Source organism: Hydra viridissima, unplaced genomic scaffold (genome assembly GCF_058129835.1).
Source record: "Hydra viridissima isolate aposymbiotic clone 2 unplaced genomic scaffold, HvirCarnegie_v1 scaffold_13, whole genome shotgun sequence".
In the NCBI taxonomy this organism is placed as follows: Eukaryota; Metazoa; Cnidaria; class Hydrozoa; order Anthoathecata; family Hydridae; genus Hydra; species Hydra viridissima.
The window spans coordinates 5,820,663-5,836,696 of NW_028324312.1; the positions used below are offsets into that span (position 1 = coordinate 5,820,663).

At 29.0% G+C, this 16,034-nt stretch overlaps 1 protein-coding gene across 3 annotated transcripts; it reads right to left on the minus strand.

Annotated features, from left to right (window-relative positions):
* Nucleotides 1-567: 567 nt before the first annotated feature.
* On the minus strand, nt 568-12,966 carry LOC145195431 (glucose-6-phosphate 1-dehydrogenase-like). 3 transcript variants are annotated; one of them, XM_090070129.1, is made up of 15 exons: nt 12,760-12,966; nt 8,877-9,015; nt 8,642-8,679; nt 8,458-8,566; nt 8,015-8,241; nt 7,735-7,893; nt 7,343-7,468; nt 7,138-7,231; nt 3,773-3,962; nt 3,639-3,668; nt 3,303-3,415; nt 2,337-2,429; nt 1,173-1,249; nt 977-1,069; nt 568-819 (listed from the first exon to the last, which is right to left on the minus strand). In XM_090070129.1, exons 2-15 carry the CDS (start codon nt 8,985-8,987, stop codon nt 723-725), a joined length of 1,557 nt encoding a protein of 518 aa, XP_089926255.1. In that variant the 5' UTR covers nt 8,988-9,015; nt 12,760-12,966; the 3' UTR covers nt 568-722. The 3 variants fall into 3 exon arrangements, with proteins under 3 accessions (XP_089926255.1, XP_089926257.1, XP_089926256.1); XM_090070131.1 differs by lacking the exon at nt 12,760-12,966 and adding an exon at nt 9,967-10,102; XM_090070130.1 differs by lacking the exon at nt 12,760-12,966 and adding an exon at nt 9,287-9,330.
* Between the last annotated feature and the right edge of the window lie 3,068 nt (nt 12,967-16,034).

Below are 16,034 nucleotides of genomic sequence, written 5' to 3' on the forward strand. Positions count from 1 at the left end.
TCAAATGGTATGGGAATATTTTTGATTGAAGTTTATTTCTTCTTTTTTTTTTTTAACGATTTCAGTAACTGCTCGACTGGTGGAGCGAATATGTGTTGAGTTGTATTATTTTGAAGAATATCGGAATTAACACGGAGAAATTCCGCAACAATTTAAAGAAATGGCAACCTTTGAAAATGATTTATTGGATATGGTTGGGAACATCAAGTTGAGAAAAATCAAAAGCAACTTCCAAACAAAGCTAAATGAAGGTATTAAAGATAAGAGGCAAAGTAAATATGGAAAATAAGAGAATTTTAAATAACCACGAAGTTTTTAACAGAATTGAAATAAATGGAACATTTAATTGTTTTTTAACTCTGAAAGATAGAAAAAGACAAAAATATTAATTATTCAGAACTTCATAACCCCCTTCGGGAAAATTTTTACAAAAGCTTAATGATTAATGCATTTTAAAACTGGCAATTGCAATTTGCATAATTGATTATTTCTATTGGGTCTTGACCGATAATCGACAAAATACCGGTTGTCAGCTTTCTGGTACTATTTACAAATAATATCAACAAGTTTTTGATAAGTCAATTAAAGATAATTAGAGAAAACATATTTTTTCATAAAATTACATTAATTTTTTCAAATTTGCACTCATTAAATAAAAGGCAAAAGATGACTCACGAAAACATAAATTTAAATAAACATTCCGCAATAAGGGAAAATACTATTTACAATGACGCTTTAGGATGATTGTTCCATTCGTAAGTTTTTGAGTACTTAAAGCCTTTTTCAGCAATCAACTTATCGGCTTCTGGAGGACCGCGACTGGAAAAAAAAAAAATTTTAATGACATTCTCTTAAATAATCCTCTTTCTCTTAAATATTATTCTGGCATGATAATTAACCTCAGTTTTGTTAATTTTTCTTCAAAATACGAAGTAAGTGAAAATGAAGAAAATGCATTTAACAAGAATCAACTTACGTTCCGAATTTATATTTGATGGGTTCAACCTTTTGGTGATCGTACGCGTGCAAAAGAGGGGTAAAAATTCTCCATGCTTCAGCAAGTTCATCACTGCAAGAAAATATTTCCAATCAGCCACAAATACTTATAACTTTTATTTTTATTCAGGAATCAAATAATCAAGAAGTTAAATGCATTTTTAATACTTTTTTACCTTCTGACAAAGTTGAGTTGGGTACCATAAAAAACATCTAGAAGAAGGCGGTCATAAGCATCAGGCATATGAACATTCTGAAAAAATAAAAAACAGAAACAAGTGATAAAAGTCCCCCAAAGAAAACCATTTTGGAAAAATGATCAAACTCCATTTACACATTTTTTAAACTATTGTCCCTATAAACTTGGGCTGCCATTAATTTACATGCAAACTAAATAGCCAGAAAGTCTGGTTGTTAGCTTTTAGGTTTCTTCATCTTCTAGCTGTAAAATGAAAAAACAATCAGATTCCTAGACGAAAAATGGAAAAACGATCAGATTCATAGATGTAAAATGAAAAATGATAAGACTTTTAGCTATGATGAAAAAAAATGATCAAGACTACCAGCTGTAAAATAGAAAAACAATCCACCTTAACAATCTTATTCAACAAATCACAACCAAATATCAGTAGTTCTAGTAAAAAAAGATGTATATGAAATGTTATAGTTAAGGTCAGCAACAGCTCGTGATATCTGGTAAACAACTGAAGAACACCAACACAAGTGAGCTAAACACAACTGATCATTTAACAGCTTGTGAATTCAAAATTTCAATAACTAGTGCAATGAATGAAAAGAAAAAATTGAAAGTCAAATCTATGAGGAAGATCTCTAGCTTAAAATATATGAAAAATCAAAGAGAACAGGCTGAAAGACTTTGTACAAGTTTTCTGTTACATTTGCTAAATATTTTTTGTGGCAGATATGACTAGTTGAAAATATGTACAAATTGTATGAGATTATCTCGATGAACAAAAAGTTGTCTGTGACCATTGTTTTTCTATGCAAAATGATACATAAACTATGTATCAGATGTTATACTTAATGGTAATTTCAGTACATAAAACAGGTTTTGTTTTGTTTTAAAACAGAAATAAATTCACGATAAACTGCTCTTGTTTTCTTATAGTTTAACTAAAAATACTTTTAATGAAACAAGAAAAAATAAAAGAAAAAAACTCAGTTTTTCAATTATGATCATCAAATGTTTTCTTTTTTAATGTAAAAGAGTTGGTATTTACAGTTTTACCTAATATTATTACTTTAAGAGTAATACCATTATTACAAGGGTATAATTACTTTAACAATGATAATATTATTATCATAATGGTAAAAATTACTTTGTATCGCAGTGAGTAGGTCAGATCTAATTCAGTTTCAATTGGGTCAATAAACATTCCAGGTCTCTTGGTCATCATTTTGCAATACACAGCCTGTAATATTAATAAAAACGCAAAAATTTCATTCATCATTGTTAATAAAAATAATTCAAAGAAAAATTCTAACTATTGTAAAACCTAAAGTAATATATTATAATATAATAATATAATATATATAATATAATATATTATAATAAAAGCTTTTCAGGTTAATCTGTGACAATAATCTATTATCATTAATCATAATTTTTTTTTTCCAAAAATTTAAATTTTTAACTAGATAGGAACAAAACATAACTCATCTTTCTCTTCAAAATTTGTTACACAAAAAATTTGTATAAACTGTTCTAGCTACTACAAAAAAACTAGTTGTGAAAATCACTGTGATATCAATCTGGTTAAAATTTATATGAAATTTAATAGTTTTCAATGATTACATAAAATTAATAGCTGGTAAAAGCTATAATTGGTTAATCATTTAACCAGCTCTAATTTTAAAAATAATTATAACAATTATCATAAAAAATAATGTTGCAATTTTTTTAATATAAATATATAATTGCAATTAATGTTCACTAATACATTTGAAAACAAAATTTAAAAAAAATTCATAATACAAGACAAACAGAGAAGGACAAAGTTTTTATGTTTCATTATGATTTTCAGTTCTTTTTTTCTCTGCACAGATTTTTTCTCAACTTGTACTGTATAATTTTTAACAGTACATACATACATACATACATACATACATACATACATACATACATACATACATACATACATACATACATACATACATACATACATACATACATACATACATACATACATACATAGTGTACATATTACATACATAAAAATTATAAACATTCAAGTTTAAATAAGAGTAAGATTTCTTAAAGTTGAAACAAAAAAATTAAAGCTTACTTCATCAGGCTGTACTCTTATAACTAATTCATTCCGTATGCTTTGTCCCTCAAAAATATCACCAGGAACATCTACAAACTGAATTCGAATTTCACCTTTCCTTTCATTTAATGCTAAAAATAAGATTTATTTAAAACATTTGTCATCATCGTAAAAAGAATTATTGAAAAGTAAAATACTCCCTCAACTTTAAACCAATGAACTTTGTGCAAAAATTTCAGATGATAATAATTCAACAACACCATTCATTCAAGATTTAAGTTAATCCCATTTCCAGTTAAAATACAATCACAACTATATTTTTAGTACTTTTTATTTTAACTTAATTAAAATTACCTTTTCCACATTTCAATATAAAAGGAACACCTAAAAAAAATCAATAAAGAATCAATGATATATAATTACTAAATGCTTTAAAAAATATTATTGTGTTTCAAAATATGGCGTAAAAACTTTATAGTCAAACTCACCATCCCACCGCTCATTGCAAATATTAACAACTGCACATGCAAATGTAGGTGTTCTTGATCCAGCAGGAACACTCTTGTCATCAAGATAACCGTACTTTGAATCCAATAGAGAACAATCAGGATTACCAACATACTGACCAAAAACCACATCATTTAGAGAGATTGGTTTAATGCACTTTAATACTTTCAGCTATAAGAAGAGTATATATATTTATTTTAAATATAAAAACAACAAATATTTATAATTCAATAACTTTATAAAAAAATTTATATAAGAAGAATATATGTATACTTTTTAAATCTATAAATAACAAATATTTATAATTTTTATAAGTAACTTAGCAAAAAAGTTTTAATAATAAAAAGTTCAACAACATCTAAAATGTTCAAATCATGAGTATATGGCAACATCAGAAAAAAAAATCTTTGATTTTAATCCAAGGCAAGTAGGGCATATAACTGGTTTTAAACTGGTTTTTTACTTTAGAAGTAAAATTGTAATCGGTTTTTTTGTTGGCATTTTTTAAAATCAATTTAATAAATTTAAATATGTTTCTGCTGTACTTCTATTAGAATAAAGAATTAACTATAAATTTTAATTGGATTTTGGCAATCCTTTCTGTTTACATTATATTTGCAGTGCTGCAGAATGAACTTAAAGTATGATTTGAAGTCAAAAACATTTTTCCATCTCAAAGTGGTTTAAAAATGTCCTTCAAGGAAGAAAATAAAGATTCCCCCATTTTGCACTGCAAAGAACTGGAGCTGGCCAAGTGCAAGAAATGTAACAAAGATGTGTAAAGGAGGATCTACAAGTGCAATGAGAGCTTAATTGAAAGCAAAGCATGACATTGACTTGTCTATGATTAAGATTTTGGCGGAAAAAACAAAAAAACTCTCTAAAATTGACCATTTCTTTAAAGCAGAAAAAGATTCCCTTTCAGTGGTTTTGCCAGAGCTAGTGGTTTGTGATAGAATTCCAGTTTGAGTCCTATCAAAAAGACAACGAATAAGAGATGCTTTGGGAGCTCAGGGATACAAGGTTCCGGCTGATGCAAATGCAATTCAAGCCATTATAATGAAGCAAGGGGGTAGAAATCAAAACTCTCTTCAAGAAACAATTATCAGGATCCAAGAAATTTGAACCACTATTTTGGCTTAACTCTAGATGAATACACTTCTATGCGAAATCGACATTACATGAATATCAATGTTCATGTTGAGGATCATTTATTAGAATCTTGCTTGGTGAGAATCTTTAGATTCATGCCAGCCAAAAAAGCAGTAGCTGTCATGAAGAAAAAGCTTGATGAGTTTGGAATTGATCTTGATTCAGATGTTGTGGCTGCAACCACTGACAGAGCTTCAGTGATGGTAAAGTTTGGCAAATCCATTCTTCCAATTCATTAATTATGCTTAGCACATGGCATACATTTGACCGTTTGTGATGTCCTATATAAGATTTGTAAAGTTTTGGAACCAATTGCATATGACTTAACAATTGATGATGACACTTTATCTGATGGTGAAATAAGTGATGATGATGAAATGATCAAGATGATGGGTCTTTGCTATTAATATGATTTGCAGGGGCAATTAAACATAACATAATATTTCTTATCCTAATCCTAATTTAAAATGTTCAGGTAAACAATGAAGATGCCCAACTTCCTGAGGTTTGATAAGACATTCGAAATCCTATTTCCAAAGTGAGGGGCTGTGTTCGACTGTTTCATAAAAGTCCAGTTAAAAATAGTGATGTACTGCAAAAACACGTAAAACTGAATTTAGAAGAGAATATATGCTAATCCTTGATTCCAAACAAGATGGAACAGTTTTAGTGAACATGATAAAATGCTTTGTTAAACTTAAAAAGCCAATCAAAATGCCTTTGACTGAATTATCAAGTGATATTCTTTTTCTGATAAAGAATTCAATGAGTTAGAGTAATTAATTGCTGCCCTGGAACCTGTGAGGATTGGAACTAAGGCCCTTTGCAGATAGGATGCAACCTTGATAAGTGCAGGTGAAGTAACAAAACTCATTTATCAGCAATTGAATATGCAAACATCCTCTTTCAGCAAATAGCTTTTAACATCATTAAGCGTATGAAGCAGAGAAGAAATTTGGAGGTCATAGCTCTATTGTTATATCTAAATAATCCTTATGTGATTGAAAACCAAAGTCCTGATGTATTTGGGGTTCCATAAGTGAAGCGAGCTAATCTGGCCAAAATAGGTGCTAATATTTTTTGCCAATTGTTTGAAAAAAAAAGCAATTCTGAAGAGAACAATCAAGATTTGCCAGATAATGAAATGGAACAAGAGGAGATCAACAATGCAGAGCAACCTTCATTAGCAGAGCAGTAAGAGCAGTCAATAAGAGATACAATGAGTTCTACTAATTCAAAGTAGATGCGACTAGAAACCAGTTCGAAATTGATACTAAAAGAAATATCTGTATTTGAACTTACCAAAACACGTACAAAAAAATTAGATATGTTATTTAATGTCTAAAAAGTACATGTGTCACTAAGCTTAGGACAAGCTTAAATGATGATACACTAGATATATTTTGAATGTTGAGAGCTTATTATTTGTTAAAAAGAGGCAAAAAAGTAACAGTTTCTATTTATTTAACATTGATAATCTCAATACTGTATTTTTTTAACATAGTATTTTGTTAATATAGTATTTTGTTATTATAGTATTTTGTTAACATAGTATTGAGATTATCAATGTTAAATAAATGAAAATAAAGCCTTTTTTGCTTGTGTTTTAAGCCTAAAAATTAAATAGTAAAAAAACAGGTTTTTACCTAGTTTTTTTTTCTCAATAACAGCAGTTTTTACCGTAACTGGTTTTTTTGAAAGATAAACTAATCAATATGCCCTAATGGCAAGCACTATGATAGTTATTGCTAATTACTGCTAAGCAAAACTTGTGCAATGCAAATTATATATTAAAGGGTTGTTTAAAGACTTCATGTCACAAAAACAACAAATATTTAGCTGAAGTTAGGAGAAGAGGGTGAGCACATCCTGCTGTTGGCTATGCCTATAATTGGAATAGACAGAACAAAGCAAACTAAAAAGAATATAAAGATAGGTTGAAACAAATTATAAAGATGATAATCTATTATAAAAGTTTATTACAGATGATGTAGAATAATTAGAAGAAATTTATTATAAAACAAGGTACCAGTACAACATTTTTGACCAAATGAACTTGACTTTTTTCAAGAAATTCTGTTATAAATTACATTTGGGTCCTGTTTAGTGAGTAATTTAGAATATCTGGAAAATTTCCACTTTTCCAAAACTTTTTTACACTTTTCTACTTAAAAACACAAAAATGAAAAACTACCTTTTCATTTCTTATATCATCAGCATTCTTGGAAGCAGGTTTTTCCATTGCAGTTAAACATAATACCTGCATAATATGATTCTGCATAATATCTCTGAAAAATATTGTTTTTTTAAGAAAAATAATTTAAAACTTGGAAAATAAAACACTTTACTTTTGTGATTAGAAAAACATAAAATTGGAAAATTGTTTATAAAAGTCTCACCTAATAACCCCAAATTCATCATAGTAACCTCCACGCCTGTATGTACCAATATCCTCTTTGAAAGTTATTTGAACACATTGAATATTGTCACGGTTCCAAAGTGGACCAAAAATACGATTTGCAAACCTGAAAAGTTCCATTCCAAAAAAATGCATAAATATTTGATTTTTGTACTAAAACAAGTAAACAATAACTTTTCTGTTTCCTTTCCTAAAAACAACTTATGATTTTGTAGTGAGCCCATTTATTTTTTTTAGTATACTAAATTTTTATATGAGTTTAGTATATGTAAATATAGTAGTCGAGTATATACAAATTTAGTAGTTGAGTTTAGTATATAAAAATATAGTAAATTTAAACTAATTAAGTAATTTAAGTAACAGTGTTCTTACCGTAACACCATAATGTTTTGTACCATCTCTTTACCCAAGTAATGATCAATTCTATATATTTGCTCTTCTTTGAAGCAAGCAGATAAGTGAGTTGAAAGTATTGCAGACGATTCAGAATCTTTACCAAAAGGTTTTTCAACTACAATACGAGTCCATCCACTACATTAAAACAAAAAAGTTAAAAAAGATAAAGATAAGATTTAAGAAAATTGATTTATCATTATTATTATTATTTGCTTTAAAATACCTACAATTTCAATAAAAAACACAAAATTTTTACCTTTTACTCTGACAATGATCTTTGATCATTTGAGTGACTGTTATAAATACAGATGGTGGAAGTGCCAAATAGAAAATTCTATCAGCTTTCTCAGTATGCTCAGCTTCCTCTAACTTTTTAATTTCTTCATTTAATTTTATAAAATCCTCTGCTTCAGTATATGAGCCAGAGAAATAGTAATTAATTTTGAAAAATTCTTTTAGCTTTGACCGTTGATCATCATTCACCTTAATATTTCAAAAAAAAAAAAAAAAAATTCAGTTGTATTTGAAATTAGATACTTAAAGAGCTTTAGTTAAAGTAATTATTTTTGCATATATTACAAGAATTATAATTTCTGAAAAATAAAGTATAAGTTTCATTTATATCTTTTCAGTTTAATAAATAAGTTTTTTTTAATTCTAATACTGATTTTTTAATAAACTCAAATTATTAAAAACAACCTTCATAAAAGGCTCTGCATGAGCCTGAATATCATCTATAGTTAAATTTGAACGCGCATAACCCACAAAATTTGTATGTGCAGGTAACCAATCATGGCGATACAATTCCCTAAAAATGTAGAAATTTTTACACAGCAAGATAGTGGGGGAGAAAGATAAACTTATTAAATATCACAGCTCTTACCAGAATGTTGGGTATATTTTCTTTTTGGCTAAATCTCCCTTAGAAAAAAAAGAAAAGATATTATTGATACTGTTAAATGTTATATAGCTATGTAAATTTTTTTTTTTTTTTGTCATAAAAGCAAATAAAAAGTACATAAGTAACTTAAGGCTCCCACTGCATTGTGAAAATAAAATAATTTGAAAAAATTTATTTTGAAATAAAAAATTTTATACAATTATAATAAGCACATTACTGAAGCTCCAAGCAATATCACTGTCTTGACATTTTTCCTGAGACGAACATATAAATTGATTTCATTTTCTGGAGTATTATCTTCAAGAATTGTTTGACTAACTGCTGACATAACTTTTTCTTTTTGTTTTTAGTAAGAGCTATTATAAAATATAGATAAAATATAGTTATAATAGTAATACAAAAAAAATTAAAAAAAATAAAAACACCTTATTTTAAGTAGCAAATTGTTAATTTTGGGTTAACAATTTGATTTAGTTGATTTTAAACATGAACTAAATCTATTTTATAATATAAGGGAACGAGCGAACTACGCAAATTCCTTTAAGGGACATAAAGTAAACATAAGTAGACATAAAAAAAAAAAAGAGTTTAAGCTTTAAAATCAAATTAAGCCTTTTTATGTCATACATCTTTTAACGAAACCAATTAACTTCAGAATAACATTTAAAAAGAAACCTTAGCAACATTCGATAGCGATTGATTGGTTCACTCTTTTTTAAGCAGTAAAATTCTTTTTAATTAAGAATTTTTTTTATTTTTTACTTACTTAAAGGAGGTTTTAACGATAAAGCTAATGAAGAAATTAAAGTTATCCATACTAATCTGCGTTTTAACATAGCTACGTGCTTGTTATATTTTCGATAAAACCAAATGCTGAATTATATGTTATAAATTTTCTAATGAAAAAAATATATCAGCAAGATGATAACTATGATCAAAGTGGGTAATTTGAAATTACCCAATTTGATCCGAATTTAAAATTAGTAATTTCCCAGCCTGTTCAAAAAATTTCCTCTCACTTTTTACGCTATCCCCCTCATCTAACCCAGCTGTATCTCCGAGTTTAGCCCAAAGCCGAATTCTGAACTTCAAAACTACGGGGGATTATTCCCAAGGTGAAATTCGAAATTAAACTTAATCATCGAAATTAGTTAACTGCAATTTTTTACAATAATAAAACGATCGGAGCATCATGTTAATTAATAGTTAATACAAACAAACCGAAAAACTTATAACAAACTGTTAAAAAAAAGATCATAATTTAGGAAAGTAGTTTCTTTTAGTCATCTTCTTCATCAAATCTTCACCTTAGATTGTTCCTGTAGTGTGAGCAGAAATATAAAAGTTCCAGCGGCCTTAGAAGTGAAATCTGTAATGGCGCTTTCTGATTCAATGTTTTCTTTATCTTCCTCATAAAAGATGAAAACGATGTACCGCGGTGTGACCTAACAAAGTCATATGTTGTTGTAATAGCGTATTGTTATATTTTATTGCGGTTAATTATTGTACTTATGTCACTACAATTGTGAAAGATATTTTATTTTATGCCCTCGAGAATTCTGAAAATGTTTATAACTACTTATAAGTGGTTGAAGAGAAAAATAATGATAATAATAAAAGAAATATATAACCTTAGAGGAAGTATAGTCGTCTTGATTACAAGCTATTTCGGCAGTATGACACCATGGCAAAAATGATCGAAAAGTTTGATGAATCTGGCGATGTGGGAATATGGCTGAAAAAAGTTAAACTGGTCGGAGAGCTACAAAAGATAGGTGATCTGTCTTTGATAATTCCATTATTTCTTGAATGAAGTGCATTTCCCTTTTGTAAGCAACTTAAACTTAGTAAACCACGCAAGTTTTTGTTAAAACTAACGAAAGAGAAATGTGTTTCAACAACGATCTCTGAAATCAATAAAATCAATAGATCATCTTCATCCTCTAATGGTTTTACCTGCTATTACTGCAATAACCTTGGACATGTTGCTCGAAACTGTTTTTCAAAGAAATAAAGAACTAATGGGGGAATAAAATGTTTTCGATGTAAAAAAACTGGCTATATTGCAAGATCTTGCTCATCGCAGCAAAGAAACGCAAGTGGGGAATTATCAGCACCAGCTATTCCCTTAAGCAACTAACGGCGCTTCCAGTATGCATTGTGCATGTGAACAACTTTGTAAGAAAAGCACTGGTTGACAGTGGATGTACCTGAACCATTAATCGAAAAAAATTAGGTTTAAGATCTGTTAGCAACAGTGTTACTATGACAGACAAGAATTTTTATGCTTATTTCAATGCCATAAAGTGTACTGCTAACTACTAAAAGAAATACCATGAACCCTGAAGAACTACCAAGAACCACTGAAGAAACCACAAAGAACTACCAAGAACCACTGAAGAAACCACAAAGAAATACCAAGAACCAATGAAGAATTCTGTCGCGCAGTACAAGATAAAATCCCATTTAATACACTAGTTTAACAAAGAGACTCATGGGTGAAAAATGGTTGGTTAAAACCATGCAAAAAATATGAACAAGGGATTATCCCCTTATTGGCAGTTGAACAGGAAAAAAGCGGGAAGATAAGACCTGTTTTAGATTTTCGTGAGTTGAATCAGTAAGTAAAATCGCATAATGCCTTAAGTGACGCATGGGATTAAACAGTGAGGAGATGGAGAAAAATTGGTGACGAATTTTCAATGCTTAATCTCAGATGTACCTACATGCAAATACAAATTGATCCGGTTTTGTGGAAGCAACAGGTGATCAGTCTACAAAGAGATGGAATACCACCTTACACGTCTCGGCTTTAGTTTAATTTCTGCACCTAAATCATTTCTTCAATCTTAGGCAAAGTGTTGAGTCTCAATGCAGGTATTAATGAAGCAGCTGACTACTACATCGACGGGTGTATTCATTAATTTGAAAAAGACATCAGTTGAAAATGTCCTAAACCATTCGGCACGGTATGGATTGAAAGAGCCGGAGGAACGTAGTGCTGTACGAGTATTGGGTTTGCAGTTGTTTAGAAACGAAAGAGAGAGCTTTGTTGGAAATGAAGCAATATTATTCCAAAGTTAGAAGACATCAAAAACGAGAAAATAACACGTTGTAGACTTTTTTCAATATGTGGGCACTTAGTAGAGTACTATCCTGTTTTTATTATGATATACTTTTATTAATATATACGGCGCCGATAATGAAAATGCTTTTCAATTTTTGTTAAACTTTTTAGATATACTTTATGTAAAAATATTTTATACCTCATTTCCATTTAAGAAAGACTTTACTTTATAACTATATGGTTAATAACTGTTAACTTTTTGATATGAGATTTATATAAAAAAGGTTCCGTTTGAATGCCACGACATTGAACCAGGCGGTCACTTTGGTCCCGAGTGTTAAATGAATGTATTGAGCTGATTTAAAGATAACCTAATTGTTTGTATATTCGCTGTTTTCAAATGTGTTCAATGGGAATTGTTCGTTCACTGTTCGTATGTTTACTGTTCGTACGTTCAATGTTCGTACGTTCAATGTTCGTACGTTCAATGTTCGTACGTTCAATGTTCGTACGTTCAATGTTCGTACGTTCAATGTTCGTACGTTCAATGTTCGTACGTTCAATGTTCGTACGTTCAATGTTCGTACGTTCAATGTTCGTACGTTCAATGTTCGTACGTTCAATGTTCGTACGTTTAATGTTCGTACGTTCAATGTTCGTACGTTCAATGTTCGTACGTTCAATGTTCGTACTTTATTTGAATTTTGTAGTTCATGTATTTTTTTTCCGCCAAAGTTTACAATTCTGTTGCAATTTTATGCTGGGTTTTTATTTTTAATTTTTTTTTAAAAAATGAGAAAAGATTACCGTATCGTTGATTGATGATCGTGGTAAATGATTATATATTTAAAAAAACAATATGAAACATTCGTGGAAAATGACAGTTGGCTCGAATTGTTCAGTTATTACATTATAAATAGTCGAAAAGCAAAAAACTTTGTATTTCATAAACGCGTGATTTTTTATGTTTATTGTGCAAAAAAAAACAAAACAGAGACGTAAGCATACGATATACACAGTTAAAAAATCTAACCTTGATGTTTTGATCTAAAATCTTTTTTAGTGTGATTGATAGCTAAGAATGCACTGGTAACTGAGATCTAATTCAAAAAATTTGTCAATAACCGAGATACCGAAGGTATAACCGAAACACAAGTTACAAGGTAAAACCGACACACCAGTAGAGCTGCATGAAATATAAACCAGTCACAAAATTGAAGTTGAAATTAGGTTTTGCAATAAAAATAACAACAAGAAATAAAATTATATTTACATTAGTAAAAGACAATAGTTAAGTTTTAAGGTTCGTGTCAATATTGTATTTGTTTTATGATTTTTACCAAGTGTTTGTTGTCTCTTTAATGAAGAAGTTTAACAACGAAAAATCTTGTACATGCGCAATAAAACACTTTAATGTCAAGTTCCAGCTTAAAGAAGTATGAATATGTTTTCTTCATTTATCCGGCGTCATAACGCGGAATAAACTACAGAGGCATCTCCTTAATGCCCATCGACAGAAATTATAGAGAACAAGCCATCCAGATTATAGGAAGAAACTGAATATTTTAAAGACAATAACATAAGTTGAATTAAGCAGAGTTTTGACAAAAAGAAAACGTTTTTTACAACTTATGAGAAATTCAATTAAATTTTTTTTTTTTTCTATACTTTTTGATAAATTGGAGTTATCAAAAATGAATGCATTGAGCTGATGTAAAGATAAATGTAATCACGTTACATTTATTCACTTTTACCCTTTATTTCAAACAACGGGTTGTGTAACTTGATTTAGGGTCTTATATTCTTATAACCAGTACGCTCACAACTATCAATCTTATCACTAGTTCTTTGTAGATATCAAGGCTAAAAATATAATTAAATATTTAGTGAAATAGTGAAACTCCGGTCTTCAGACATTTTTTGCATATTTTTTCATACGATTCGTGAGTTTATCACTCAAGAGAAGTTTTTGATATTTTTTGATTACGACCTAAAAAAAAAAGTTTCCATTCGATTACAAGGATCTATAAATTGGGAATAGAAATATTTAAGTGGTAAAAAATTTTTTGAATACCCATTAAATACGATATAATAAAATGAGTATTAAAAGAAAATTAGAGTAATGCGAGGGCGAAATCAGAAACTTAAGGATAAAATTGTAAACGCTGCGCTTATATTAAAAAAAATTGCTAGCCAATTATATCTAGCCAATTATGTTTTCGCAGGTGATTATTTAATCACCTGCGAAAACATCTCCCTTAATGTTAAAGTTTAGATATGGGGTAAATTTTATACGAAAAAGAAACTTTTTATGATATCAGTCTAGTTTTCTGATGCTAAAATTGTAAAAACAAAAGACTTTTTTAACTTTTTAAAGTAACTTTTACGAAGCTTTGACTAGCAAATTAAAAAAATTTTTCAATGGAATTTTGCAAATTTATAAGTATAAAAATACAAGAGTAAGATATAACTATTAAATTGGTTTTACAAAACAAGCAATTAGATTCAAACGAATTGAATTAACTCAAAAAGACTTTGTAAAAAAAGTAAGAAATCAATATTTAAAATAACCTCCTTTTGCTTTTATGCATAATTGGATGCGACGAAGTATGGATTCAATCAATCTTATGTAATTATCCTTTGGCAATTCAGCCCTAATCTCTGATAACTGTTGTTTAAGATTTTCAACTGAAGTTATTTTATATATGGCAAATTTTCTGTCAATTCAGCTTCATACATGCTCAATAGGATTTAAATCAGGCGACAGAGAACACCAAGGAATGACTTTGTAGACTTTCTCATTGAGCCACTTTTGAAATGAATGCACAGTATGAGCTGTTGCGCCATCCTGCTGAAATATCCAATATTTGCTTTTCCATAGAACAGTTTTAAACACTTCTCTAGAGCATCTTTGTAGCTATATTGATTAATTCTTCCGGTTTATATATTGCTGAGACATGGGCCTTTGTGAAAATTACATCCCCATGTTCCAGCCTCGACCTCCTTGTCATCTTGGAATAACATAGCAAGATAAATACTTCTCGTGTTTTTATCTTTTAACATATCAATTTAGTACCTCAAAAATATCCTTATCACTAAAAAATTAAACCAGATCATTCTTCAACAGACCAGTTGATTCTTTCTCGGCACCATTTCAATTGTTTTAAGCGGTCTTATACGGTCAAAAGCGTTTTTTAATGGCGATATATAATCCTATGCCTTTGTTGAGTAACACCTTTCTCTCTGTTTATTTGCCATTTGTAACATTTTTTAAAAGAATCATTGAAATCTCCAGTTAAATTACGAATGCTTATCCTAGAATTTGATTAGACCGTGGAAAAAAATGACATTTTTGTTTGACTCCAATAATTTTGAAGACCTACCAAACCTTGGAGAATCTTTAACAGTCTCAGCTTTTTTAAACTTTTAAAATTTCCTTCGAACTTAGCCCTCTGAAAAATTTTTCTATAGTTATATTAGATTGGTTTTTTTAATCAACGATTAAAAAACCAATCTAATGTTACTATAGAAAAATTTTTCAGAGGCCTGAGTTCGTTTAAATGTTATTGTTTATTCAAATCAACGATTTGTCATTTAACGCTCTCAGGGATACTTTTCTTAGCCAAAAATAACAAAATTATTTAAACTTAATGGCCGTTTATTCACAGGTAAAAAAAATTGGTAATTAATTGATTATTTATCAATAGAAGAGAGGGAAGTATCTCACATGCACAAAAATGGTGTCAATAAATAGAGAAACTCTTACTCTAATTAATTGATTATTTATCAATAGAAGAGAGGGAAGTGTCTCACATGCACAAAAATGGTGTCAATAAATAGAGAAACTCTTACTCTAATTAATGAAAAGAAGATTTAAAAAAAATCCTTTGATTTGAAAATTTTATCATCAAAAAACTCGATCGATATCATAAAAAATATGCCCTCGTATAAAATTTCTGGTCACACTGTTGTTCAATAAGAAAGCATTTCAAAAAAAGGAAAAAAGAATTTTTTTAAACTCATGAAAGAAAAAAACCTTTTTATTTTGTCAAAGACGGATTAATGACCTAATGGATGAAAGGCTGAAGCTTTAGGATGAATCTATTACAAATGATTTTTTAGTATTGATGCGACGATCAACTAAAAGAAAATATTTTTGCACTATACAGTTAACATAATTTTCAAACTACTTATTACAATCGGTAATCATAAAAAAATTATTAAAATTAAAAAAATCTTTTGCTAATGAGCTATTCTTCAACCAAATTACTTCTTTTTTCTTTTTTTTTTTTTTTTTACGTGGGTAGG

Excerpts from the sequence above, each read along its gene's own strand:
- LOC145195431 (XM_090070129.1), bottom strand. The coding sequence starts at position 8,987 with ATGTCAGCAGTTAGTCAAACAATTCTTGAAGATAATACTCCAGAAAAT. Across the intron at positions 8,680-8,876 it reads TGATATTGCTTGGAGCTTCA|GGAGATTTAGCCAAAAAGAA; the intron begins GTAATGTGCTTA and ends TTTTTTTCTAAG. Across the intron at positions 7,232-7,342 it reads GATGAATTTGGGGTTATTAG|AGATATTATGCAGAATCATA; the intron begins GTGAGACTTTTA and ends AATATTTTTCAG.